Source organism: Rana temporaria, chromosome 11, assembly GCF_905171775.1.
Source record: "Rana temporaria chromosome 11, aRanTem1.1, whole genome shotgun sequence".
Classification (NCBI taxonomy): domain Eukaryota; kingdom Metazoa; phylum Chordata; class Amphibia; order Anura; family Ranidae; genus Rana; species Rana temporaria.
In genome coordinates this window covers 154,537,286-154,564,904 of record NC_053499.1, presented here as the reverse complement: position 1 = coordinate 154,564,904, position 27,619 = coordinate 154,537,286, and the positions used below count along the sequence as shown (strand labels likewise).

General features: G+C 43.5%; 1 protein-coding gene across 2 annotated transcripts in view; it reads right to left on the bottom strand.

Annotated features, from left to right (window-relative positions):
• ZNF536 (zinc finger protein 536) overlaps nt 1–27,619 on the bottom strand; it is a 137,933-nt gene that overhangs the window by 18,568 nt on the left and 91,746 nt on the right. The window contains exon 2 of one of the 2 annotated variants that reach the window (XM_040329493.1): nt 22,086–22,238. The exons of the other annotated variant lie outside the window; for it this stretch is intronic. Coding sequence (XP_040185427.1) covers nt 22,086–22,238 — 153 coding nt within the window. The remainder of the gene's footprint in view (nt 1–22,085; nt 22,239–27,619) is intronic. 2 annotated transcript variants of the gene reach the window in all.

Genomic DNA, 27,619 nt, shown 5'->3' with positions numbered 1-27,619 from the left:
TTTTCAACTCTACGTCGTTTGCGCAAGACGTTCGTGAATGGCGCTGGACGCCATTTACGTTAACGTCTAAGCAAATGACGTCGGAGCGACGTCGGTTAGCGCAATGCACGTCGGGTAAGTTACCCGACGGAGCATGCGCAGTACGTCCGGCGCGGGAGCGCGCCTAATTTAAATGGGAATCGCCCATTTGTATTAGGAACGCCTTGCGCCGGACGGAGTTAAGTTACACCGCCGCAAATTTCCAGGTAAGTGCTTTGTGGATTGGCACCTAACTTGGGAGATTTGCGGCAGTGTAACTTAACTCTGAAAAGTTAAGTTGCGCTCGGCGGCTGTGGATCTGGCCCATTGGCAGACAAAATGGACAGAATCTGACTTTATATCAAACCACTGAGCTCTGCTCATGGTTTTGTTGGGGTTGGTGGTCAGTGGTTGGGAAGAGAAATATGCAGACTGAAAGCCATTTACCAAATTCATCAACATACCCAATAATTAAATTTGGGTCCCATATTCACAAACAAATTATAATATAGCCAAATGCCACATGAACATCCATAGTTGCAGCCCACAAAAGTTACTGGCCTTACGCGTTTCATCTACCTGCAGCACTTGATGGGTAATGACTTAGCCATGAAAGAAAGAAGAAAACTATTTGCAAACCATTATCAAAAACAACCAGTAAAAGGTTAAATTTTCTTTTCGACTAACAGTTTTGAGCAAATGCTCAAGGTCCAACCTTCTAAAAAATATTGGTCGCTTAGCAAGGGTTCTTAAAAAACCTTAAAAGCTTGCGTTGAGTTTCAAGAAATGTACAGTCCTTTAAGTTGGTGCTGATATTTTTCCTTCTGTAAAAACAACAGATGGATGAAGTGAGCTCAAAGCTGACAAAAAAAAAATGAAACAATATGGCCGTGCTGTAAAAATATAAACAATGCTTAACTCAATATTTAATACCAACACGAAAGTAGAACATAATAAGACACTACTAACCAAAACTCATTGGGCCAGATCCACGAAGCAGTTACGCTGGCGTTTCTATTGATACGCCGCGTAACTGCTAGGTTGCTCCGGCGTATCTTTGTTTTGTATCCACAAAACAAGATACGCCTGAAGCTGGCCTAGATCCGACTGGCGTACGTCTTAGTACGCCGTCGGATCTAAGATGCATATTTACGCTGGCCGCTAGGTGTCGCTTCCGTCGATTTCCGCGTCAAGTATGCAAATTAGCTAGATACGCCGATTCACAAACGTACGTCCGGCCGGCGCATTTTTTTACTTAGTTTCCGTAAGGCTTTTTTCGGCGTAACGTTACCCCTGCTATATGAGGCGTAGCCAATGTTAAGTATGGACGTCGGGCCAGCGTCTAATTTTCCGTCGTTTGCGTAAAACGTTCGCGAATAGGGCTTTGCATAGAATGACGTTCACGTCATAAGCATTGGCTTGTTGCGAGTTAAATTGGAGCATGCGCACTGGGATACCCACACGGACGGAGCATGCGCCGTTCAGAAAAACAAAATTTACGTTGGGTCAAGACGTATTAACATAAAACACGCCCCCATCTCATCCATTTGAATTGCGCGCCCTTACGCCGACACAGTTACACTACGCCGCCGTAACTTACGGCGCAAATTCTTTCAGGATATGGAAAATACGCTGAAAGTAACGGCGGCGTAGTGTAGCTGAGATACGCTACGCCGGACGGAAAAATGCTCGGAGCTACGTGGATCTGGCCCCTTCAGTTATCTTCTAACGACTGTTGATTTAAAAATATATATTATATTTCAATCCAGTGGGCCAGATTCTCAGAAGAGATACGACGGAGTATCTCAGGAAACACCGTCGTATCTCTGTTTTTGGCCCCGGGTATCTATGCGTATGATTCCTAGAATAATTTTCGCATAGATACGGCGTAGATCCGACAGGTGTAAGTTACTTACGCCGTCGGATCTTAGATGTAATTCGACGCTGGCCGCTAGGTGGCGTTTACGTTCAGTTCTCATTTGACTATGCAAATGAGCCTGATACGCCGATTCCCGAATGAATTTGCGCCGCGTCGTCGTCGTTTACGTCATTTCCGTAAGCGTAAGGTTACCCCTGCTATATGAGGGGTAACCTTACGCCAGTCCGCAGTATGCCATGTTAAGCATGGCGTTGGGTCAGTGCCGTCTTTTTCCGTCGGTTACGTCGTTTTACTAAGTCGTCCGCGAATACGACTTTACGTCAATGACGCTCACGTCGGCGTCATTGACGTTTTCCGTTGTGAGCTGGAGCATGCGCACTGGGCTATTTTTCCGCCCGGCGCATGCGCAGTTCGATCGGCGCGGGGGCGCGCTTAATTTGAATACAAGCCGCCCCCTTTGAATTACGCGGCCATACGCCGGGCCATTTGCACTACGCCGCCGCAAATTACGGAGCAAGTGCTTGGAGAATACGGCACTTGCGGCCGGCCTAGAATATGGAAATGACCACTTACGGCGATCCACGAACGTTCCGACGGGCCCGTCGCGCTAAATCTACGTCGTTTACGTCTAGTTACGCCGTGTAAAAATAGGGCTAAGTCCTATTTGACTAAGCCCTATTAAGTATGGCCGTCGTTCCCGCGTCGAAATTTTAAACTCTATGTCGTTTGCGTAAGACGTCCGTGAATGGCGCTGGATGCCATTTACGTTAACGTCTAAGCAAATGACGTCGGAGCGACGTCTGTTAGCGCAATGCACATCGGGTAAGTTGATAAAGGAGATAACTGAGGGCTAGTTTATGGACTTTTTAGGCACAGTTTGGTTGGTCAGAATATATTCACACAAGGAGAGATTTTCTCTAAAAAGTTTTTTGTTTATTTAGATATAAAATATCATAATATATATAGAACAAGGGAAGGAGTAATTGCCGTTTCCAGCAAAAAACTATCTAAAAGGCTAACTGAGCAAGCCTATCCATAAGCGTTAACAGGAATCATACACAAGGTAACAATGTATCCACAATGAAATTGAACACTTTCAAAGTGTATTTACCCGACGGAGCATGCGCAGTACGTCCGGCGCGGGAGCGCGCCTAATTTAAATGGGACTCGCCCCATTAGATTCGGCACGCCTTGCGCCGGACACATTTAAGTTACACCGCCGCAAATTTCAAGGTAAGTGCTTTGTGGATCGGGCACTTAGGTAGAAATTTTGCGGCGGTGTAACTTAAATTGGAAGATTTAAGTTACGCAGGTTATTTGTGGATCTGGCCCTAAGGTTTCATAAAAAAATTGATATAAAATAAAAATCTAAACAATTCCCACAGAAATAAAAATATGTATATTTTACTTTGTAAATAAATCAAAGCAAAATAAAATACGTCTTAGCCAATGTTTTACTGAAATATACTCTTAATACTTAATATATACATTATGTGGTGTTTATTATAAATTTGGAGATCATTTTCCTTTTTGGAAAACACATTTACTCGCATTTCTAGAAAAGCAGAATATATAAAAATTCCTTTAAAAAAAACACATAAGCCATAATAGCTAACATAAATTGGCCCGCCTTGCGCCGGAGGCCGCCGGCGTAGTTTTCATCGCAAGTGCTTTGTGAATCAGGCACTTGCGATGAAAACTTGCGGCGGTGTAACGTATCTACGATACGTTACGGCGCCGCGATTCTACGTGAATCTGGCCCTAAGGTTTCATAAAAAATAGATATAAAATAAGGGCCAGATTCACAAAAGGGATACGACGGCGTATCTCCTGATACGCCGTCGTATCTCTGTTTCTATCTATGCGACTGATTCATAGAATCAGTTACGCATAGATATCCCTAAGATCCGACAGGTGTAATTGTTTTACACTGTCGGATCTTAGGATGCAGTACCGCGGCCGCCGCTGGGGGGAGTTTGCGTCGTAAACCAACGTTGGGTATGCAAATTAGGAGTTACGGCGATCCACGACGGATTTTCGCGTTCGCTACGTCGCTGCTAGTCTAGTTTCCCGTCGCAAAATTAGTCGTCGCTTTGGGTGCCCTAACTTTAGTCAGCAAACGTATTGCTGTCTAAAGTATGGCCGTCGTTCCCGCGTCGAAATTTAAAAATGAACGTCGTTTGCGTTACACGTCCGGGAATACGGAAGTACGCTACGCGCGTCGTCGTTCGAAAAAATTACGTCACGGCGCGCAAGGCACGACGAGAATTGCGAAACTGAGCATGCGCAGTAGGTCCGGCGCGGGAGCGCGCCTAATTTAAATGGCACACGCCCATTTGAATTGGCCCGCCTTGCGCCGGAGGCTGCCAGCGTAGTTTTCATCGCAAGTGCTTTGTGAATCAGGCACTTGCGATGAAAACTTGCGGCGGTGTAACGTATCTACGATACGTTACGCCGACGCTCACCTACGTGAATCTGGCCCTAAAGATCTAAACAATTCCCACAAAAATAAAAATATGTATATTTTACTTTGTAAATAAATCAAAGCAAAATAAAATACGTCTTAGCCAATGTTGTACTGAAATATACTCTTAATACTTAATATATACATTATGTGGTGTTTATTATAAATTTAGAGATCATTTTCCTTTTTTTGAAAACACATTTACTCGCATTTCTAGAAAAGCAGAATATATAAAAATTCCTTTAAAAAAAACACATAAGCCATAATAGCTAACATAAATTTTAAAAGAAGTTATAAGCTTGAATATTCACGGGAATACAAAAGCTGTTAAAATTTGTTTAAATGATACACATGGAAACCATTTTTAAGAAACCAAAAAAAAAAAACATTTTATGGCACTGTTACGCAAGACTGAAATGAATGATTTAAGTCGTGCTCTGCAGTAAATCATGGATATAATTAGCAAATGGCATACTGCACGAGTAATTTATCATTATTTAGAGGGCAGCATTCCAGAAGAATTCTGAGATCTACAGACCTATTGCATTGTTTCTAAATACAGATCTATAAACACAGATCTTCTAAAATATTAAAGTCATTCCATTACTGCGGCTTAAGCAGAGCAACGTATAGGTTAAAATTAAACTTTGTCAATAAAAATTAAATAAAATCCTTACTAATGAAGAAATGCAAAATATATTAGGAAGCTCTATTTTATATGGTAATTATCTGCAAAAAGGCTTCGCAGTCATTTCCGTATGTACTGATGGTTTTCCTGGCTCACAAATACAATCTTTAATGTGCCTACAATATATATGTAATTATTAGCAAGAGGAGAAAAAAAAAAAAAAAAAAAAAAAGAAAAAGCCCGTGCTTAGATTATGATTTAGAACTGCGAAACAAATGTTGATTTAACTGCTATGTAATTTTAATGATAAAAATAACATTTGCATATTTCTTTAAATAGAATGCAAATTGTTTCTATTAAAATGTTACTGCATGCAAAGTGAAAAAAATAAATAAAAAAAGAATAACAAAATATATAAAACCAAAGAGCTATAAAAGCAGAAATTCTAAGCCCCGATTGGTTTAAAAATATAGTAGATGAAAATGATACGCTTTGAATGGAAATACCTAAAAAAAGATACTGTGACTAAATAAATAAATTCTTGACTTTATACAAAAGTGATCTCTAGAAAAGGCTGATAACTTGACACATTTGCATAAATATTACAATATTGAATATTACAAATGATATGGTAACTGGTATATTAAGAATCACATTTACCATAGTATATATGGATGGTAGCATTCTAATGGCCATATGAATTAAAAATAACTTATTTGTTTTAAAAAAAAATCTAATTTGAACCTTCTTTAAAAAGTTACCGGTTGGATGTTTTTCCTAAACAAAGCAAAGAATATATTTGCACCAAAAGACGCTTCCACGCTCAAAAGGATTTTGTGTTCTTAAATAATGTTGCCATATTTATTCCATTATTTGGAAAAAAAAGTACAATGCGTGTTTATTTACTCTACCCAAGACGGATATCCAAAAATTACAACTGTGCATACATTTAAAAAACAACTATTTTGTGGGAAAATAAAGCAGTTAGGGCCAGATTCTCGTACAATTGCGGCGGCGCAACGTAACCCGTTTACGTTACACCGCCGCAAGTTTTCAGTGTAAGTGCCTGATCCATAAAGCACTTACCTGTAAACTTGCGGCGGTGTATCGTAAACACATCCGGTGCAAGCCCGCCAATTCAAATTTAAATTAGGCGCGCTCCCGCGCCGGACGTTCTGCGCATGCTCCGTTCGCAATTTTCCTGACGTGCTTTGCGCGAAATTATGGCGGCGCGACGTGTTTGTGAATCGCGACGTGCGTAACATAAAAAAAAAAATCAAAATCGACGCGGGAACGACGGCCATACTTTAACATGGTGGAGTAATTTTACACCATGTTAATAGCACACCTAACTTTGCTACGGGAAAAAAAGACTTGCGCCGACATAAAGGAACGCGAAAACCTTCGTGGATCGCCGTAACTGCTAATTTGCATACCCGACGCTGGAAAACTACGCGAACTCCACCCAGCGGCGGCCGAAGTATTGCATCCTAAGATCCGACGGTGTAAGTCAATTACACCTGTCGGATCTTAGGGCTATCTATGCCGAACTGATTCTATTAATCAGCCGCATAGATACGACAGGAGATACGCCGTCGTATCTATTCTGTGAATCTGGCCCTTAGTCCCCCAACTAAATTCTGTATCTCTCCATAACAGTGTCGCTATAATGAGCCCCGTTTTGGTGGATAGAGAAGTAGGCCCGGATTCAGAAAGCACTTACGCCGACGTATCTTCTGATACGCCGCGTAAGTGCACGGATGCGCCGTCGTATCTATGCGCCTGTTTCTTGAAAAAAGATACGCCTGAATTTTGGCTCCATCCGACCAACGTAAGTCTCCTACGCCATCGGAGCCTGGGCGCATATTTACCCTGGCCGCAAGGGGCACTTCCATTGATTTACGTGTCGAATATGCAAATGACCGAGATACGACGAATGTACTTGCGCCCGTCGCTGTAATCTACGCCGTTTACATAAGGCGTACGTCCGGCGTAAAGTTATTCCACCTAAAGCAGGTGTAAGTCATGTTAGGGTATGGACCAGAGAACAGCCGTTGTAGAGGTGACCCTGTAAAGAGATTCTTTGGCCCCTTACCAGTTTACTCCCTCTCCTGAGGTCCATATTTAAAGACGTAATTAACCACTTCCAGACCTGCGCACGACGATGTACGTCCTATTTTTAAAGATTGATATCTCGGTAACGGCAGCAGCTGCTGCCACAATCGAGGTATCAATCTTTAGTGTGCGCGGTCTGGAATCCGATAATGGCGGTCTCCGCGGCGGATTCACCGCGAGATCGCCGTTATCGGTGGCGGGAGAGGGGCCCCCCCTCCCGCCGCTCTCCCGCGCCCTCCGCCGCTTACCGGAGCCGTCGGTAGCGGCGGAGGCGATCGGGTGCTGTCGGCTGGTGAGCGGGGACGAGACTGAAGGAAAAAAATCCTTCGCCCGTCCCCATAGCTCGGCTGGGCGGAAGTGACGTCAAAACGTCAGTCCCGCCCAGCCTCTTAAAGAGACAAATTTTTTTTTTGGTCATTTGAAAAAATGACATTTTTTTTTATTTTTTTTGCATTTAAGCCCAAATATGAGATCTGAGGTCTTTTTGACCCCAGATCTCATATTTAGGAGGACCTGTCATGCTTTTTTCTATTACAAGGGATGTTTACATTCCTTGTAATAGGAATAAAAGTGATCAAATTATTATTATTTTTTTTTCAGTGTAAAAAATAATAAAATAAATAAAAATAAATAAGAAAACAAAAAAAATTTTTTTTTTTAAAGCGCCCCGTCCCGACGAGCTCGCGCGCAGAAGCGAACGCATACGCGAGTAGCGCCCGCATATGAAAACGGTGTTCAAATCACACAAGTGAGGTATCGCCGCGATCGTTAGAGCGAGAGCAATAATTATAGCCCTAGAGCTACTCTGTAGCTCAAAAAATGCAATCTCTAGAATTTTTTAAACATCGCCTATCGAGATTTTTAAGGGTAAAAGTTTGACGCCATGCCACGAGCGGGCGCAATTTTTAAGCGTGACATGTTGGGCATCATTTTACTCGGCGTAACATTATCTTTCACAATATATAAAAAAATTGGGCCAAATTTATTGTTGTCTTATTTTTTAATTCAAAAAAGTGAATTTTTTCCAAAAAAAAGTGTGCACAAATACGGTGTGACAAAAAGTATTGGAATGACCACTGTTTTATTCTCTAGGGTGTTAGAAAAAAAAATATATATAATGTTTGGGGGTTTTAAGTAATTTTCTAGCAGAAAAAACTGTTTTAGTCTTGCAAACACCGAATCTGAAAAACACCTAAGGTCTGGAAGTGGTTAAATGCTACACAGAGACAGAGATCTACCTGCTGCACCACACCTCTTCACAGCACTATTGTGAGTTCAACATGCATGCCCCTTTCAGCCAAAAGGCCAATATACTCCTATTGAGGGAACAATAAAATTCAGCCTGGAAAATAAATTTTGGACAATTGATTCTTTGCCTGAGATCAGTTGGCCAGGTCAGGTCTGCCGAGGACTCCCTAAGACAATCTATGGGCTCGTTAACTACATCCATCCTTCCTAAAAGCTTAATCAATGCAGATCAAAATAGAACACAGACAAGACAATACTATTACACATACAATAGATTGCAGCATAACAAAATTATATTCCCCCCTCATGGTAAAACTCAACAGCACCTGCGTAATTAATTACATCATCATTTGCGATGAGCATATTCCGGGAGGACCTTGTTTAGACAGATGTCAATCTGCTCAGAAACAATCTGTTAAGCTAGCTTGAGGATTGAGTTTTAATGTATATTTTTGAAATTGCAAATCTGCCTAAATTAACCACAAGTTGATGTGGGAAAACCCACTGCAGTTCCATCCTTGGTTTTATCTCTACCTGAAGATTTTAGGCGAGCGTCTTCTTCCTCTTGGAGTTTAGACTTTGCCTTCCCTCATTAGAAAAATGGCCCCCCAGTTTTTTTTTTTTTTTTTATCTTGCAGTAAAGTAGGCTATAAAAGGCAACTGCCATTTTACATAAATTTCAGAGGCTGGAGAGAAACAGTGACTGATATCAAAATAAAATACAGTACTATGGGCCTAATCCTCAAAAACCCGGCGCAACGTAACTTTTTCCATTTAAGTTACACCGCCGCAAAATCTCTAACTAAGTGCCCGATCCACAAAGCACTTACCTAGAAATTTTGAGCGGTGTAACTTAAATCCGGCCGGCGCAAGGCGTTCCTCTTCTCCAGGGGGCGATTACCATTTAAATGAGGCAAGCTCCCGGGCCGGCCGTACTGCGCATGCTCGTGACGTCATTTTCCCGACGTGCATAGCGCGAAATTACGTTACGTCGGGCTTTGTGGATTGCGAGGGGACAATAAAGTTTGTAAAAAAAAAAGATACGGCGCCAAAAAAAAAATTTAAATTTAAAAAAAATCGCATAGCTAGCAAGAAAGTCTGTTTTTACAAGGTGTAAACAGTTTGCACCTTGTAAAAGCAGCCCTAATTTTGCGTTTGCAAAATAAAACTTACGGAGAAAAAACGAAGCTGAAAAGCTTTGTGGATCTCCGTAAGTCCTAATTTGCATACCCGAGGCGGCATTTCGACACGAAATGCCCCCAGCGGCGGATGCGGTACTGCATCCTAAGATCCGGCAGTGTAATTCAATTACACATGTCGGATCTTCGTCCTAACTATGGAAAACTGATTCTGTGGATCAGTTCCATAGTTAGAAACAGGGATACGACGGAGTAACAGCAGTTACTCCGTCGTATCTCTTTTGAGGATTTGGCCCTATATACTGGAGTATAAGCCGAGTTTTCCAGTACATTTTTTGTGTGCTGAAAATACCCCCCTCGGCTTATACCCGAGTCTCACTGTCCATCCGCCATTACTAGTAAAAAAAAATATTAATAAAAATGCCATAAAACTACCCCCTATTTTGTAGACGCTATGGGGCAGATTCAGAAAGCAGTTACAACGGCGTATCTCCAGATACGCCGTCGTAACTCTGAGTGCGGGCCGTCGCATCTCGGCGTCTGATTCATAGAATCAGATACGCCTCAATGTTGCCTAGATACGTGCGGCGTAAGTCTCCTACGCCGTCGTATCTTAGGGTGCAATATTTACGCTGACCGCTAGTGGCGCTTCCCTAGACTTCCGTGTCGAATATGCAAATTAGGTAGATACGCCGATTCAGAAACCTACGTCCGCCCGGCGCATTTTTTTACGTCGTTTACGTTAGGTTTTTTCCAGCGTAAAGTTACCCCTGCTATATGAGGGGTATCCTATGTTAAGTATGGACGTCGTTCCCGCGTCGAATTTTGAACATTTTACGTCGTTTGCGTAAGTCGTTTGCGAATAGGGCTGTAATAAGTTACGTTCACGTCTAAAGCATTGACGATTTGCGGCGTAATTTTGAGAATGTGCACTGGGTGTCTTTCACGAACGACGCATGCGTCGTTCGTAAAAAACGTCAAATACGTGGGGTCACAATTCATTTAGGTAAAACACGAACACATCATCCACATTTGAATTAGGCGGGCTTACGCCGGACCACATACGTTACGCCGCCGTAACTTAGGGCGCAAATTCTTTCTGAATACGGAACTTGCGCCCTAATTTACGGCGGCGTAACGTATCTGAGATACGTTACACCCGCCGATAAAATACACCAATGTATCTGAATCCGGGCCTATAACTTTTGCAAAAACCAATTAATAAACGCTTATTGCGATTTTTTTTTTACGAAATGTAGAAGAATACGTATCGGCCTAAACTGAGGAAAAAAATATTTTTTTAATATATTTTTGGGGGATATTTATTATAGCAAAAAGTAAAAAATATTATTATTTTTTTCAAAATTGTTGCTCTATTTTTGTATAGCGCAAAAAATAAAAACCGCAGAGGTGATCAAATACCATCAAAAGAAAGCTCTATTTGTGGGGGAAAAAAAGGACGCCAATTTTGTTTGGGAGCCACGTCGCACGACCGCGCAATTGTCAGTTAAAGCGACAAAGTGCCGAATCGCAAAAAGTCGTCCGGTCATTGACCAGCAAAATGGTCCGGGGGCTGAAGTGGTTAAAATATACGGTGCTAAATAGATATTTTACCCCATAAGTATCCCAAAAACTCAATTTTGAATGCCTTTGTCCCAAAATATTGAAAGGTTAAAAAGGAATACCAATTGTTTTCTACACTACCGGAGGATCCGCACTGAAAAAGCCTATTGTGCTACACAAAATTCCTCAACTCTTTCAACATTTAAAAAAAGCATATTAGTAACATAAGTACCTCGTTTTCCGAATCAGCAAGTTACTTTCCTGTGATTTATAACAATGTGTACTTAACTACGGCCTTGTAACCGTCACAAACACAGATTTGAACTCATTTCTACCTTAAGCTTAAAAAATGCTTTCACAAAAGGTTGACACCAAAACATTTAATGTACTAATGTTTTTTTTTACCCGTATCCATCTAACCATCATTTGTTGGAACTCTCTAGGATTTTTTCCTTTCAGTTAAGATAAATCAGGTTCTTCAAGAGGAATAAGGTGGCGATAGCAAACCTGAACACAATACAATCACTATCATGGTTTCGGTAAACAGTGCATGAATGTTTACCTTGAAGGATCGCAAAAGAAAAAATATGGACTAGTCGTGAATTTATTTTTCTTTACTTACTTCTGTACTATACTGGTCTGCACTGTAGAACACAGCGGAACCTCAGATTACGAGCATAATCCGTTCCAGGGAAAAGCTTGTAATCCAAAGTACTTGCATATCAAAGCGAGTTTCCCCATTGAAGTCAATGGAAACGAAAATAATTTGTTCCACATTGACTTCAATGGCATGCAATACCGCATGCGGCCAAACGCGGGGAGGTGCCGGAGAGCCTCGGAAACGGCCGGAAAGGCCCAAGGACAATTCAGCTGACCTTGGCAAACCTTGGAAAGACTTTTAGGTAGATTCAGAAAGAGTTAGGCCGGTTTATCTACAGATAAGCCGACCTAACTCTGAATCTAAGCCGACCTATGTTTAAGTGTATTCTCTAACAGAGATACACTTAAACATATCTAAGATAGGACGGCTTGCGTCGTCCTATCTTAGATTGCAATGTTTTGGCTGACCGCTAGGTGGCGCTTCCATTGCGGCCGGCGTAGATTATGTAAATGAGCTTGTACGCCGATTCACGAACGTACGCGCGGCCGCCGCAGTCAAATTACGTTGTTTCCATAAGAGATAGGCCGCCTAAAGTTAGAGCTATGCTCTAGTGGCCTATCCAATGTTAAGTATGGCCGCCGTTCCCGCCGCGAGGTTCGAATTTTTAACGTCGTTTGCGCAAGTCGTCGGCGAATCGGGAGTTACGTCGTTTACGTACACGTTGAAATCAATAGGCCCGTACGGCGTCCTTAGCCGCAATGCGCACTGGGAAATGTAGGCGCCCGGCGCATGCGCAGTAGCAAAAGACGTCAAAAAACGTGAGGTCAAGCCTCATTTCCATACAACACGCCCCCCTCCAAGTCATTTGAATTAGGCGCCCTTACGCCTGCTCGTTTGAGGCTACGCCGCCATAGATTAGCAGGTAAGTGGTTTGAAAATCACTACTAGCCTAGTTAATTTACGGCGGTGTAGCCTAAACAGGCTAGGTCGCCCTAAAGTTAAGCCCATCTACCTGAATCTACCTATGTGTTCACAAGGTTTGCTGAGGTCAGCCAAGCTGTCCTCGGGTCTCTCTGTGCATTTCCGAATGGCGCCGTTCGGCACCAGCGCCCCCCCCACCAGGCCAAATGCGGTACTGCATGCCCCATTAGCTTGATTTCTGCTCGTTTTGCGAGACTCCGTTTTTTTTAAATAGTTGCTCGTCTTTTAAAATGCTCATTAACCGCGTTACTCATAAACCGAGGTTCCACTGTACTATATTGGACTAGAAAAACAAGTTCTGCAGTGGACTTAGTTCCAAGGGACTTAAAACGCTGTCTGTACCCTCAAGTAACTGTCTCCAAGATTGATGTTGAATGACAGCGTGTTAGTATCCCTAATGCCGCGTACACACGATAGGTTAAACCGATGAGAACGGTCTAATGGACCGTTTTCATCGGTCAAAACCGATCGTGTGTGTGCGCCATTGGTTATTTAACCATCGGTTAAAAAAAAGCAAACTTACTTTAAATTTATCCAATGGATTCCTAACCGATAGGTCAAAACCGATCGTTAGTAGGCACGAACCATCCACGCATGCTCAGAATCAAGTCGAACGCATGCTTGGAAGCATTGAACTTCGTTTTTTTCTGCACGTCATTGTGTTTTACGTCACCGCGTTCTGACACGATCAGTTTTTTAACCGATGGTGTGTAGGCGTGTGTGGTCTGTCCCGGGCAATCTGGGACACGTGGTCACCCTACTGACCTATAACATTTTGAGGAACCCTAGGTGACCCCCAGAGCTTCCAAATCCAAGGGCCACCACAGAAAGCTTTTCCTTCCTCCTTAAAACTATTGGCTGATCTCTAAATCACACTTTTTTTTTTTCATTATCTTATGTTTCTGTTATATTGTATCATTGTTTCCCAGTGAATGGTAAGCACATTAAGCTATAGAAAAAAAAAAAAGATTTTAAAGACACCGTTGTGACAAAAGCTATCAAATTATATGTCGAAAGAATCCGCAGAAATCTTTGGGGAACCAGTTGATATATATATTTATATATATATTTTTTTTACACCGCCTTTAAGGAAGTCAAAATGAGAGAGATATCTGACCAGTCTGCACTGAAGTTTTGCTCCATTAATAAAAATTGTATACTAATTCGCCCCCAAAGCACATATATACGTCGTAAACTTGGCGTTTTTTTCCAGCAGCTGCTTATTGCTAAACACTGGCTTGTCCAGAAGGGGACAATCTGTGCCTCTAATTGCTGTCACCGAAGCCTAGATTCATTATGTGACTTTCCCATTAAAATGTGAGCATTAATTTGTATAATGAAATATCACCGACTGCAGTGTTCATTAGCCATGCCCTACTGTATACTGAACATTGTTAGCTACCTAGAAACTGTAGTTAATTTCGCTAATGGATATTTCCCTACTTAGTGTTTTGCTAGGAAATTTATACTGTAACATTACCTCTTAAACTTTTAAAGAATTTTTAAATTTAATCAATTATTCCCAACCAAAAAAGTTTTCAGGCATGTCATTAAGCCAAAAAAATCGCGTGCACTGTGACTGGAAAAAAAAACAAAAAATGATTAAATGGTAAAAAAAAAAAATATATTAAAAAGTATTGAAACAAAAATTAAAATCTGTGTGAAAAGTAAAGCTAGCTGAACTTACAACCTGACCAAAGTGTCTGCAACAAAGGAATTGTCCTTTCCCTTCATAACAAAGGAAACTTAAAGTGATATTAAGCCCAAAGCCAAAAAATGTAATACATACAGGCCCGGATTCACAAAGCACTTGCGCCGACGTATCTCGAGATACGCCGCGTAAGTGCAAATATGCGCCGTCGTATCTGTGCGCCGCGCCCACAAAACTAAGATACGCCTAAAAACAGGCTTCATTCCACCGGCGTAACTTGCCTACGCCGGCGTAGAGTGGGCGCATATTTACGCTGGACGCATGTGGCGCTCCCATTGATTTGCAAATGAGGGAGATACGCCGATTCACGATCGTACTTGCGCCCGACGCAGGCTACGACTGGTGCGCGTAAGTTGTACGTACGGCGTAAAGTTAAGCCCCATAAAGGAGGTGTAACTCAGCAGCATCCATGCAAAGGGTTGCACCAGGGAACACAAGCCGACGTATTTTACGTAGTTTACGTTGGACGTGAATATGACTAGGCGTAGATTACGTTCACGCCGTAGGCAGTGATCCGGCGTATCTTAGGCAGTTGTTCCGACGTATTTGTGAGCATGCACACTGGGATGAGTCCACGGGACGGCACATGCGCAGTTGGCGATACGTTCCTGTCTGGCGCTCGGCCAATCATTTTCATGGGGTCACGCCAGAAAGGTGTGAGCTGAAGGCAAATACATAAAGAAGTTTACAGTGTGATGTGCTGCATGGCGACGATTGGCAGTTTGAAAGAAATAAGTTGGTTTTATGTTGTAGCTTGGGCACTTGGGCCTCAAAAAGGTTTGCCACCACTGCTCTAGTCAATGATTCATTAGGAATTAATTTAAAGGTAAGCTTGACAGATCCCAGAGTATGCACCTTTAAAAAACAGTTACCGTATATACTCGAGTATAAGCCGAGTTTTTCAGCACATTTTTTTGTGATGAAAATGCCCCCCTCGGCTTATACTCGAGTCACCTTTTTGCGCCTGATCTCCCGGATTTGGAGACCCGGTATCTGGACCCCAAACTTGGCACACATGTAGCCCCTCTTTTCCTCCACAAGTCTGCAAAGTTTGTTGTCCGGGGGACCTATGGCCATGGAGCACCGATTTTTCAAAGCCGGGCACCCCTTCCATAGACTCCCATGTTAAATGGTAATTTCCCTAGTGACTTTGGGGACCCGGCACTGGCCAGTCGTAGATCCCCTGGACCCGGATCTTAGCACACATGTAGCCCAATTTCTCCTCTACAAGTATGCAAAGATTGTTTTCTGGGAGATCTACGGCTGGGGAGCACCGATTTTTCAAATCCGGGCACCCCTATCATAGACTCCCATGTTAAAGGTCAGTCTAGTCATGGACACAGTCATGGACACAGTGAGGCATGGGCACAGTGAGGCATGGGCACAGTAAGGCATGGGTACAGTGAGGCATGGGCACAGTGAGGCATGGACACAGTGAGGCATGGACACAGTGAGGCATGGACACAGTGAGGCATGCACATGGACACAGTGAGACAAAGTGAGGCACAGTGAGGCATGCAGATGGACACCCTAGGCTTATACCCGAGTCAATACGTTTTCCCAGTTTATTGTGGTAAAATTAGGTGCCTCGGCTTATATTTGGGTCGGCTTATACTCAAGTATATACAGTAAATGGTAATAGCTACCACTTGGAAGGTCCTAAAAGCACCAGATAGGCAAAGGATCTGAAATAGGTTTATCCAGAAACCCAATGTGGTGCAAAATGATTTCAGCTTTAGAAAATCTGATTATTCATTGACTACTTTACAACTGTCTTTTGCCTTCTAATGAGCTTCTATTGAGCTTGTATTTTGGGTCAGTACATACCATACCATAAATGTGCACATGGTATTCATAACTAGGTATGAGTAAGCATCTAACTTTGTGAAACGCGTTAGCCTTCTGTCCCTTTTTTCATTTGATTTGACTGTAATGCTTTGGATTGGAATTTTTTTTCATAATAAAGATGTCTTCTACGGAGTGCAACAGTCCAGGAGGATCTTCTCTTCCTTCATGGAGGTTGGGATTCATGGGCAGGTCCCTCACCAAGAGATACTTCTATTTTGATTAATGTTGTATGTCCTTGGACTAGCCATGATCTTATTGTCCAGTGTTGTCCAACATATGATTGAGGCCACACAGACAATGAAAGGGATTCTCCATATATCATTGAGAGAAGAGGGCCATCAGTCTCAAAGATCTCCCAACACATCTTAAGATCTCTGGGTCAATAGCAAACACTTCTGATGCTTGAAGTACTTATTACTCCTCTCTAGTTAACTCCTAAAAGGGACCAGTTGTAACAAACACTGACCAAATTTGTCAACTGCTTAGAAATATCAGGCAGTTAACCACCTAAGAGTTCTCGGCAATACGAATTGTTTATGACATATTTATAACCTAAAAAAGGTTTGACTGTTCAACACTGTTCTTGATCTCATAGTCTTATAAACAACGAGGAGAGCTAGAAGAAGCTTGGAATGAAACGGAGCATCTGAAGAGGGCAGCTTTTATTTGCCTAGCTGAGGCTTGAATATAATAATTTTCCTCCCTCTTTGTCTCCAAGAGTTGTGCAAATTTCAAGTGTCTCCAGGTGGTCAGATGTCTTAAAAAGCTATTCAGAGACGAAAGGAGTAAAACCCGCGGAAGGAAAATGCAGTCGCTGTTATTGATGTGCAAATAACCTCGTTCACACACAAGATCATATCATCAAATACTCGCCGTCATTTTATGTGAGGCTACACCAACAACTGTTGGCCAAGCTATTGTGCCGTGAGAAATTTGTCATGGCTATAAACTATGGGTGCAATCACTGTGGGAGAAAGTAAAGCAGCTATTAGAAGAAGTAAAGAAAAGAATTGTATTGTGTGTAACATCGATATTAAAGTGGGCCTTCGCCCTCTTCCACTACTTCCCTCCACTCCACCCCCCCCCCCCCTTCCATCCTCAGTAGGTATCGCACTGGTTTCGTTTTTGTTTTGTTTTTTACCTTATTTTAGGCCTCCCCATGCTCATCAGTGACCTTAGGTCAGGGGTGCCCAACCAGTGGCCCGTAGAGCCCTCTGATGTGGCCCGCGACCTTCTGCTCTGGGATGGTTGCGGGTTGGCATAAGCCGATGCTTCATGTATAGCGCCAACTCCTGTGACAGGCGGAGTGATACCAAATGCTCTATAGAAAGCAGCTCTATAGTATGAAAGCAGCTTTAGGAGCATTCGACATGGTTAGTCCGACCAATTGGACCCTCCGTTCACCTCCTATTGAGCCAAAGATGTAAACGGACTTGTGGCCGTCTACAAACAAAACAGAAGGGGGGATCTGTCCAATTCCATCTGGGCAGATAGGAGGGCCAATAGAGTAGAGTGGGCTATGTCCCTGTCTGCTCTGCATATGCAGAGTGGACATGGACCTGTAATCTGCCTCCTCCGCTTATTGTGGTCAGTGATCGATTACCAAGTCGCTTAAGTGGCCCTCACTCTTCAAAAGGTTGGGCACCTCGGCCTTAGGTGAATGACTTGCATTATGCCCCCTGTGCCTCCTGGAATATGCATGTCACATATCCCAGGAGGCATAGCCTTCTATTCAGAAAAGGAGGAGGTGGCTGGCCCGTCATCGGGAGGCCCATCGGCTGAACCAGGAAGAGTCGGCAGGCCTCTCGATGACATCAGAAAGAACATGGCAGTGTGGGACAAAGCTGTTCCTCGGCATTAGAGGATCTCAGCGTGACATCACTGGATCCGCTTGGTGGGTGAATATCTGAAATAGGCAGATACCACCTTAAGGTAAGGAGGGGGGACAAAACAAAATGGGGCAGGGGGGCAGGTGCAGATCTGCTTTAATACCACATTCAAAGAAGTGAGAAGCTTTGCAGTGCACATACTGTAGTGCACTCAAAACTAACACCAGGTGCAATAAAAAGAAAAGCATTGCACACAAAAAAGTGCACAGGGTGTACACATGGTTCTCCTCCAAAGAGAAGGGACCCTGGCACTGATCTCCACAGGGGGGCAGGACTCCTGACAGGGACTGGGGTACTTATGGCTCACTCAGCTAAAGCCAGGTGGAACCCATTCTTCAAGGGACCTGCCAATGTACGGTCTACCCAAGTACTAGTTGGGGCTCCCCCAAATGGAGACCCCATAATAAGGGGAGAACCTGACCATAAGGCTACTTTCGGGGAAAGTCTGAGGGCCTACACCCTGATAATCAGGAGAGAGTACAGTGCATATGTACTGTATAAAGAAGTGCAAAATAAAGAAGTGGTCAGAAGTGTCAATGTGCAAGAGAGTGGGTGGCCTTCCGGACAATTAAAAAATTCCTCTGGTCCCAGCCAAAAGGCTCAGCCCAGAGGGCAGGTGTGGAAATAAGCATGCAAGGGTGCTGTGGCCCTTTTGGATAATAAAATCAGCCAACAACCTAGCCCTTATCCCCCAGGGCACGGGGCTCCCAATCGGAACTAGGGTACTCCTGGAACACACCAAAACCAGGCAGACATCTTTCTTAAGGGGACCTGTTGAAGTAAGGTCCACCCAGTGAGTGCTGTGACCCTTTTGGATAATAACATCAGCCAGCAACCTAGCCCTGATCCCACAGGGCTCCTAACGGGGACTAGGGTACTCCTGACACACCCAGCCAAAACCAGGCAGACAATGAGAGACCCTATGGAAGAGGGAGAACCTGACCATAAGGCCAAAGTCTGTCACATTGGTCACATGATCGGAATCCGGTCCCAACAGCTATTGATCCTTAGCCTGGCCCAAAAGTTGCCTTTGACAGCTCAGTCTTTGTTCTGGAGCACACAATGAGGGGGCTCTTAGAACATAAACATTGGCTGCCCAGCGACACATATGTGCAGCCTTTTGACGCCGCACATATGTGTTGGGCGGTCATCAATGGGTTCAAATTATATTTCTGTTTTGCCTGGTGCTTGGCAAGTTGACATGCCATGTTTAGATCATTTGACAGGCAGTGAGGAGGTGTTGTATCGCCTCCTAACTGCCTGCATTAGCACCATTGCACATGACTGGGGGGGGGGGGCACTTAGAAAGCATCCCCATTAACTTAAACGGGTTGCATTGGGCGGGGGGTTGCACCCTTTGAAAGTAACAGGGGGTATAATTCTTGCAGTAAAACCATGGCTTAACCATGGGATTTTACGCCCCCCCCCCCCCCCCAAAAAAAAAAATGTTTTTTTATGTGAGAATAAGCCCCAAGAAGATCCTTCACTTCCTGTTGTGTGCCAAGACAGGAAGTGAAGGAAAATCACTCCAATGGGAAAATCCTTCCCTCCAGGTCAAATTCAGATACAGTAAAACCTTGGTTTGAGAGTAACTTGGTTTGAGAGCGTTTTGCAAGAAAATCAAAATATTTTCATAAATTTTTACTTGATATACAAGCGATGTCTTGATATACAAGTAGAGTCATCTCACAACTGAGTATAAAAAAGAAGAGAGGCGCCTCTAAGTGTAGCAATATGGTTACATTTAATGAAGGTACAACATTTAGCAACTTATTGCTACACTTAGAGGCACCTCTCTTCTCTTTTATACTCTGGAGCTCCTGCTGGATTTTGCTTTTAATCCCCTTGTGGAGGCTTCCATTCGTGGACGGACATTTTATGGTTACACAACCAATCTTATAATCTTTTTACATGGACTATAAACTGAAGGACTTATGAATAAATGGTTGTGGAACGAATCATTTGAGTTTCCATTATTTCTTATGGGAAAATTTGCTTTGATATACAAGTGCTTTGGATTACAAGCATGTTTCCGGAACGAATTATGTTCGCAATCCAAGGTTTTACTGTACCTACACTACTAGCATTAAAAAAAATTATACATTTAACCATCTATTAATAAAAAAACAGAGCTACATGCATGTGTGTATGAGCCTGGAATTTTGTCTTAACTCTTCAACATTCTACCAAATCGTAAGGATCAGTTTTGAGTGGACTGACCCCTTTAATGCTTAAAGTCTAATGAGAGTTTCAGTTTAAATTGGATAAATACATTCCAGGAGCATCGAAGCAAAGTGTGTACAGAGTCTTTGTGCCTGTTTTCCCATAGGTTTTGCCTAAGGCCTCACAGAGCCTATAGCCGCCTCTGCCGAGCATTACAAATCCAGGATCAACTTTAGCTCAAACTTCACCAATAGACCACACCTACCAGTGGCGGTGCGTCCATAGAGGGCGCCGGAGTGCCGCCCCCTCTCGCTCCCGCACCGCCACTGAATACAATACATAGATTCATGCATTGCATGAATCTATGTATTGCCATTGCCGCCGACTATTCAGATGGCCGGCCCCCTGGTGAGTGCCGGCCATCTGAATAACGACAGCTGGTTGGCTGTGGAAGTGCCTATCAGAGCCAGCGGCTTTCTGATTATAGCCTGAGGGCTGTAATAGGCTTCCAAATAGTTATCCAGGGGACGCACGGGGGGTGCGTTCCTTGGATAAGACTGACAGGCGTCTCAGCCAATCAGGTTCACCGGTTCTGGTTACCGGTAACCTGATTGGCTGAAGCGTCATCGAGGGCGGGAGAAGACATCGAGGGACCGTGGAAGGAGGAGCATTATACAGGGCACAGTGGCGACAATTACAGGGCACAGTGGCGACAATTAAAGGGCACAGTGGCGACAATTGGCACAGTGGCGACAACTACAGGGCACAGTGGCAACAATTAAAGGGCACAGTGGTGACAATTAAAGGGCACAGTGGTGACAATTACAGGGCACAGTGGCGACAATTACAGGGCACAGTGGCGATAATTGGCACAGTGGCGACAATTACAGGGCACAGTGGCGACCATTACAGGGCACAGTGGTGAAAATTAAAGGGCACAGTGGTGACAATTAAAGGGCACAGTGGCGACAATTACAGGGCACAGTGGCGACAATTAAAGGGCACAGTGGTGACAATTGGCACAGTGGCGACAATTACAGGGCTCAGTGGCGACAATTACAGGGCACAGTGGCGACAATTGATGGGCACAGTGGTGACAATTGGCACAGTGGCGACAATTGATGGGCACAGTAGCTGCGTTTGATGGCATGGCACAGTGGTGACAATTGATGGCACAGTGGCTGCATTTGATGAGCCCAGTGGCTGCATTTGATGGGCACAGTGAGGCTGCAATTGTTTTTTTTTTTCATTTGTTTGCGCCCACCCAAAAATTTTGAGCACCAGCCGCCACTGACACCTACTGACACCTTTCACCCTTATATGGCTTATATGGGCGAAACACGTCAGGGTGGACAGTCTACGGGAGAAGTTTGAGCTGAAGGCGATCCTGAATTTGCAACACTTGGTGGATGATAGCACAATGAGTGAAGCCTCGTACACACGACCGAGGAACTCGACGGGCGAAACACATCGTTTTCCTCGTCGAGTTCCTTGTTAGGCTGTCAAGGAACTCGACAAGCCAATTTTCTCCATTCCCGTCAAGGAAATAGAGAACATGCTCTCTTTTTTGGCTCGTCGAGTTTCTCGACAGTTTCCTCGACGAAAATGTACACACGACCGGTTTCCTCGGCAAAAAAAATATCTCCCAGCAAGTTTCTTGCTGATTTTTGCCGAGAAACTCGGTGGTGTGTACGAGGCCTGAGGGTTTCTGCACCTAGCCTCGGTGATGAGAGCCGGTGAGTGAAGTATACAGGGCTTTGAGTGGTGCCTTTTGTTTTTTTTTGGTGTGTTATCGAAGTCAGATTAGTACTACTTTATTTCCTGGGTCTGGGTCTTACCTGTGTGAATCCTCAAATGCACTTTTAGGTGGTGGGAAGTCCTAAAGGTTTTTCCACAGTAGGGGCAGTCCTTCATAGCTGTGCCAAGGTTCCTATCCCTCATCATAGCTTGCTGCTGAGCTCCCATGCATCTTCCAGTGTCGTCCCCCATATCTGTAACACAGAGACGATCACGTTCTAACACCAGTTCAGCCAGAAGCCCTTCAATGACAGCATGGGAGGCAAGAGAACTAAGCCTTGCCCGGATCATTTTTTTTCTGCCAATTCTGATGATTGCGATTCTTGGGGATAATTTTATCTTTTTCATCATTATTTTAAGCGGCATATGGTATCTTAACAGTGAACGGAGATACAGAAGAGCTGAACCAGCTGTGGAGGCAGATGCTTGTCATTTTTTACATGCCAAACCAAAAAAAATAAAAAATATATTAAAAAAAAAAAGTTACAAAGGGAAACTAGTTCGGCACGAATACCGTTGGGTAAATCGGACCAATAAACTCTTTAGGGGGGGGGGGGGGTGTTTAACGGGACCTGCTGTTCTCCACCTTTCCTGAATGTTGAGAACCAGCATGGCGCCCATAGACACTACTTGTGGACAGGTTCCATTTTTGCTACTCTGGGGATGAAGCTCGGAGGGAAATTGAGGCAAGGCAGCTTGCAGTAACTAACCACACAAACACTTGACAGAAGTAAAAGGCTTAACATTTTTTTTTGTTGTAATTAACGCCCTATCTATTTTTTTTGTATATAAGAAAGCAGCTCTAGATGCAAAACTTACCTCCTCTCTGGTGATGTGCCTGCAGTAACTCCTTTCTGCCAACAGAGGCTGCTAGTCTTCTGGGTTGAACGACACCCGGCGCCATTCAACCTACTACCCAGGGCCGATCCTAGGGTCATAGGCGCCTGGGTGCAGAAATTTCTCTGGCGCCCCCACATGGGCGTGGTCATTTTACTAACTCCTCCCCTTTACAAATGTTTCTATGGCAATGACTCAAACACAGAGATGCTCCCCCACGAAGTCTTCATTACCCTCGGATCCTTACATGATCTCTTAACAATAAACCAGATACAGGAAGAGAAGCAGAGTACTTTATTGGGACCTGGAGGGGGGCCTCTCTGATGGACACAGAGAGGGCTTCTGTTAGAGAGTCTGTTAGAAAGACCCCCAGACATACTACAGACATGATACAGGAGATGGTCAGAGACACATCAGTACTGGACGGACACACACCTATGCTCAGAACACTAGTTCTGGACAAACACAAACAAGGCGAGAACTCTGCCACTTCGGCGCCCCCATCTGTGCAGGCACCTGGGTGCAAAGCACCCTGTGCACCCTGCCTAGGTTCGGCCCTGCCACTACCCATGGAGAGGTGGGGATAAAAAGAGAAGTGTACTGTTCTCATCACTCTTAAAGGGTTAGTAAAGTTTTTTTTTTTTTTTTTTAAATAACAAACATGTCATACTTACCTCCACTGTGCAGTTCGTTTTGCACAGAGTGGCCCCGATCCTCGTCCTCTGGGGTCTCTCGTCTCCTCCCCGCAAGAGCTAACCCCCTTCTGGTAAGCGCTCTCCCAAGGGGGTTAGCTTGTGGGCGCTCTCCCGTGTCATACAGTGGCGGCCATAGCCGCCAAGTGTATCACTCGGCCCCGCCCCCCAGCGTGCCGCGTCATTGATTTGATTGACAGCAGCGGGAGCCAATGGCTGCGCTGCTATCAATCATCCAATGAAGAGCTGAGAACAGCCGAGAAGACCGGGTCTAGAAGCCAGCGAGGACTTTCGAGTGCTCAGGTAAGTAAACGCGGGTGGGCTGGGGGGCTTGTAAGCATCGGATGTTTTTTCACCTTAATGCATAGAATGCATTAAGGTGAAAAAAACGGGAAGCTTTACAACCCCTTTAAAGCTGAAGTCCAGGAATTCAGTCACTTTGTAAAATTTGCTATAAATTAGTATCCAAACTCTTACATTCAAAATAAAATAAATACCTTGAGTTATATGCCATATTTTATCTCCTTTTTGCCTCAAGGAACGCAGCCTATCATTAAAATGTTATAAAATTAGGCCTCTTGGACTTCTTGTGTTAGGGTGAAAACACTGCCTTTGTATTCCCTGAAGGCAGCGACAGCAGAGCCGGGACAAGGAATTGGTGGGAGGATTGGTTGTCCTGGGCACAATGGTTTATTGTTGGGATGGAGCTGCCTTCCGTCTTTTGCATGGCTGACATCGGCAGTGATTTGAAACCCTAGGCGCCCACGGTATGCACACATGTGGACTCTCGACAGGTGGCCTTGGCACCAAGAGGGTACATATTTGTATACCAATTTGCAGACACAGCAGTGCCGAGAGGGAGCTCCCGGTACAGTTACTGGCGGCTAACGGAAAGCTCCTGATCGCTTCTTGTGATTAGGAGCTATCTGGTCATGTGATCACTGTGACAGCCAATTACATGATCATAAACCTTCCCCCGCCTCTTGGCATCTAATATCCCTTAAAGGGCCGAGAGGCACGGGCGAATAGGGGTCAACAAGTGAGTGGCCATTGGGTGTAGGATTCCCTAAACTTGCACATTATGAACAGGGGCACAGTTTGGTATCTTTTCCCTGGGCGCTGGATGACCTTGTCCCGTCAGTGACACCCAGAACGTTCACTCTCACAGTGGACAAAATAACAATTTCTCACTGTTACGTGTGCTGATACGTCCTAACACCTCCTTCCTTCCAGACTGCCCACCGAGGCCACAAGCTCCTGTGTAGACCTTAGCAGCTGATGATCCTCCCTCTGGGCTTCAATGCCAATCAGACCTGTGGTGGTTGGTCCAAAGGTAGTTGTCAGAGGTGATGGATGTGTCAGCGCTCTCGATGACAAACTCCAGGCCTGGAGGCAAAAAGGGGATGAAGGGCGAGACGTAACTCAAGGTATTTAACAACATCAACAAGAGCTGTAAGGAAACTCATGCAAAAGTGGGCATTACTTTTAGTAACTTACATAGGTCATTTAAATGTCACATGTTGGTAGAGTAACTCTTCCCCTATATTCTTCTTCTTCGTTTTCATTGCAGGTAAAAAATGGATTCCAAGCAGAAGCAATGGGTCATCATTGAGTTCTCGATGAATGAGGGGTGCAGGCTACATCCACAAAAAACTACAGAATGTTTAGAGAGATTACATCATTGACAAGAGCAATGTGTGCAGATGGATGAAGAAATCTAACGAATGGGAAACCAGCATTGAAGGCAAACCAGGCAGTGGGAGATCATCAATGCCGGACAACCTGCACCCTTCCTTCATCAAGAAAGTAATGGCGGCATGTTGTTTTAGCTTGGAATCCATTATTTACCTGCAGTGAAAAAGAAGAAGAAGAAGAGTTACTATAGAGAAAGCATTACTAAAAAGTAGAGTTACTATAGAGGAAGAGTTGCTATAAAATAAGAGCTACTATAGAGGGATAGTTACTAAACAAGAAGAGAAACTATAGCGGAAGAGTTAATAAAGAAGAAGAGTTTTTATAGAGGAAAAGTTACTAAAGAAGAAGATAAACTATAGAGGACAAGTTACTAAAGAAGAAGAGTTACTATAGAGGAAGAGTTACTAAAAAAGAAGTTACTAAAAAAAGAAGAGCTACTATAGAGGAAGAGTTGCTAAAGAAGAAGAGTAACTATAGAGGAAGAGTTACTAAAGAAGAAGAGAAACTATAGAGGACAAGTTACTAAAGAAGAAGAGAAACTATAGAGGACAAGTTACTAAAGAAGAAGAGTTACTATAGAGGGAGAATTACTAAACAAGAAGAGAAACTATAGAGGACAAGTTACTAAAGAAGAAGAGCTACTATAGAGGAAGAGTTGCTAAAGAAGAAGAGTAACTATAGAGGAAGAGTTGCTAAAAAAGTAGTGTTACTATAGAGGAAGAGTTGCTAAAGAAGAAGAGTTACTATAGAGGATGAGTTACTAAAAAAGAAGAGCTACTATAGAGGAAGAGTTGCTAAAGAAGAAGAGTCACTATAGAGGAAGAGTTACTAAAGAGGAAGAGTTACTATAGAGGATGAGTTGCTAAAGAAGAAGAATTACTATAGAGGAAGAGTTACTAAAGAAGAAGAGTTACTATAGAGGAAGAGTTACTAAAGAAGAGTTACTAAAGAGGAAGAGTTACTATAGAGGAAGAGTTACTATAGAGGAAGAGTTACTAAAGAAGAAGAGTTACTATAAAGGAAGAGTTACTAAAGAAGAGTTACTATAGAGGATGAGTTACTACAGAAGAGTTACTTTAGTGGAAGTGTTGGGTTACTAAAGAAAAGTTACTTTAGTGGAAGAGTTGCTAAAGAAGAAGAGTTACTACAGAGGAAGAGTTGCTAAAGAAGAAGATAGAGGAAGAGTTTCTAAAGAAGAAGAGAAACTATAGCGGACAAGTTACTAAAGAAGAAGAGTTACTATAGAGGGAGAATTACTAAACAAGAAGAGAAACTATAGAGGACAAGTTACTAAAGAAGAAGGGTTTCTATAGAGGAAGTGTTACTAAAGAAGAAGAGTTACTATAGCGGAAGAGTTATTAAAGAAGAAGAGTTACTATAGAGGACGAGTTACTAAAGAAGAAGGGTTACTATAGAGCAGTGTTTCTCAATTCCAGTCCTCAGGCCCCCCCAACAGGTCAGGTTTTCAGGATTTCCATTATTTTGCACAGGTGATTTGATCAGTTTCACTGCCTTAGTAATCACCACAGCCTTTTCATCTGAGGGAAATCCTGAAAACCTGACCTGTTGGGGGGGCCTGAGGACTGGAATTGAGAAACACTGCTATAGAGGAAGTGTTACTAAAGAAGAAGAGTTACTATAGAGGAAGAGTTACTAAAGAAGGAGGGTTACTATAGAGGAAGAGTTACTAAAGAAGAAGAGTTACTATAAAGGAAGAGTTACTATAGAGGAAGAGTTACTAAAGAAGAAGAGTTACTATAGAGGAAGAGTTACTAAAGAAGAAGGATTACTAAAGAGGAAGAGTTACTATAGAGGAAGAGTTACTAAACAAGAAGAGTTACTATAGCGGAAGAGTTATTAACGAAGAAGAGTTACTATAGAGGAAGAGTTACTATAGAGGAAGAAATACTAAAGAAGAAGGATTACTATAGAGGAAGAGTTAGGCCCCGTACACACGGTCGGACAAAACGGATGAGAATGGTCCGACGGACCGTTTTCATCGGTTCAGCGCTGAAGTGGCCTGATGGTCTGATGTGCGTACACACCATCAGTTCAAAAACCAATCGGGTCAGAACTCGGTGACGTAAAACACACGACGTGCTGAAAAAAACTAAGTTCAATGCTTCCAAGCATGCGTCGACTTGATTCTGAGCATGCGCGGGTTTTGAACCAATGCTTTCTGTACTAACCATCAGTTTGGACCGATCGGGCAGCGGGCCATCGGTTCGGTTTTGAAGCATGTTTTAAAATTTTGAACCGAAGGACAACAGACCGATGGGCTATACACACGGTCGGTTTGGTCCGATGAAACTGAACCTCGGTCCATTCTCATCGGTTTTGTCCGACCGTGT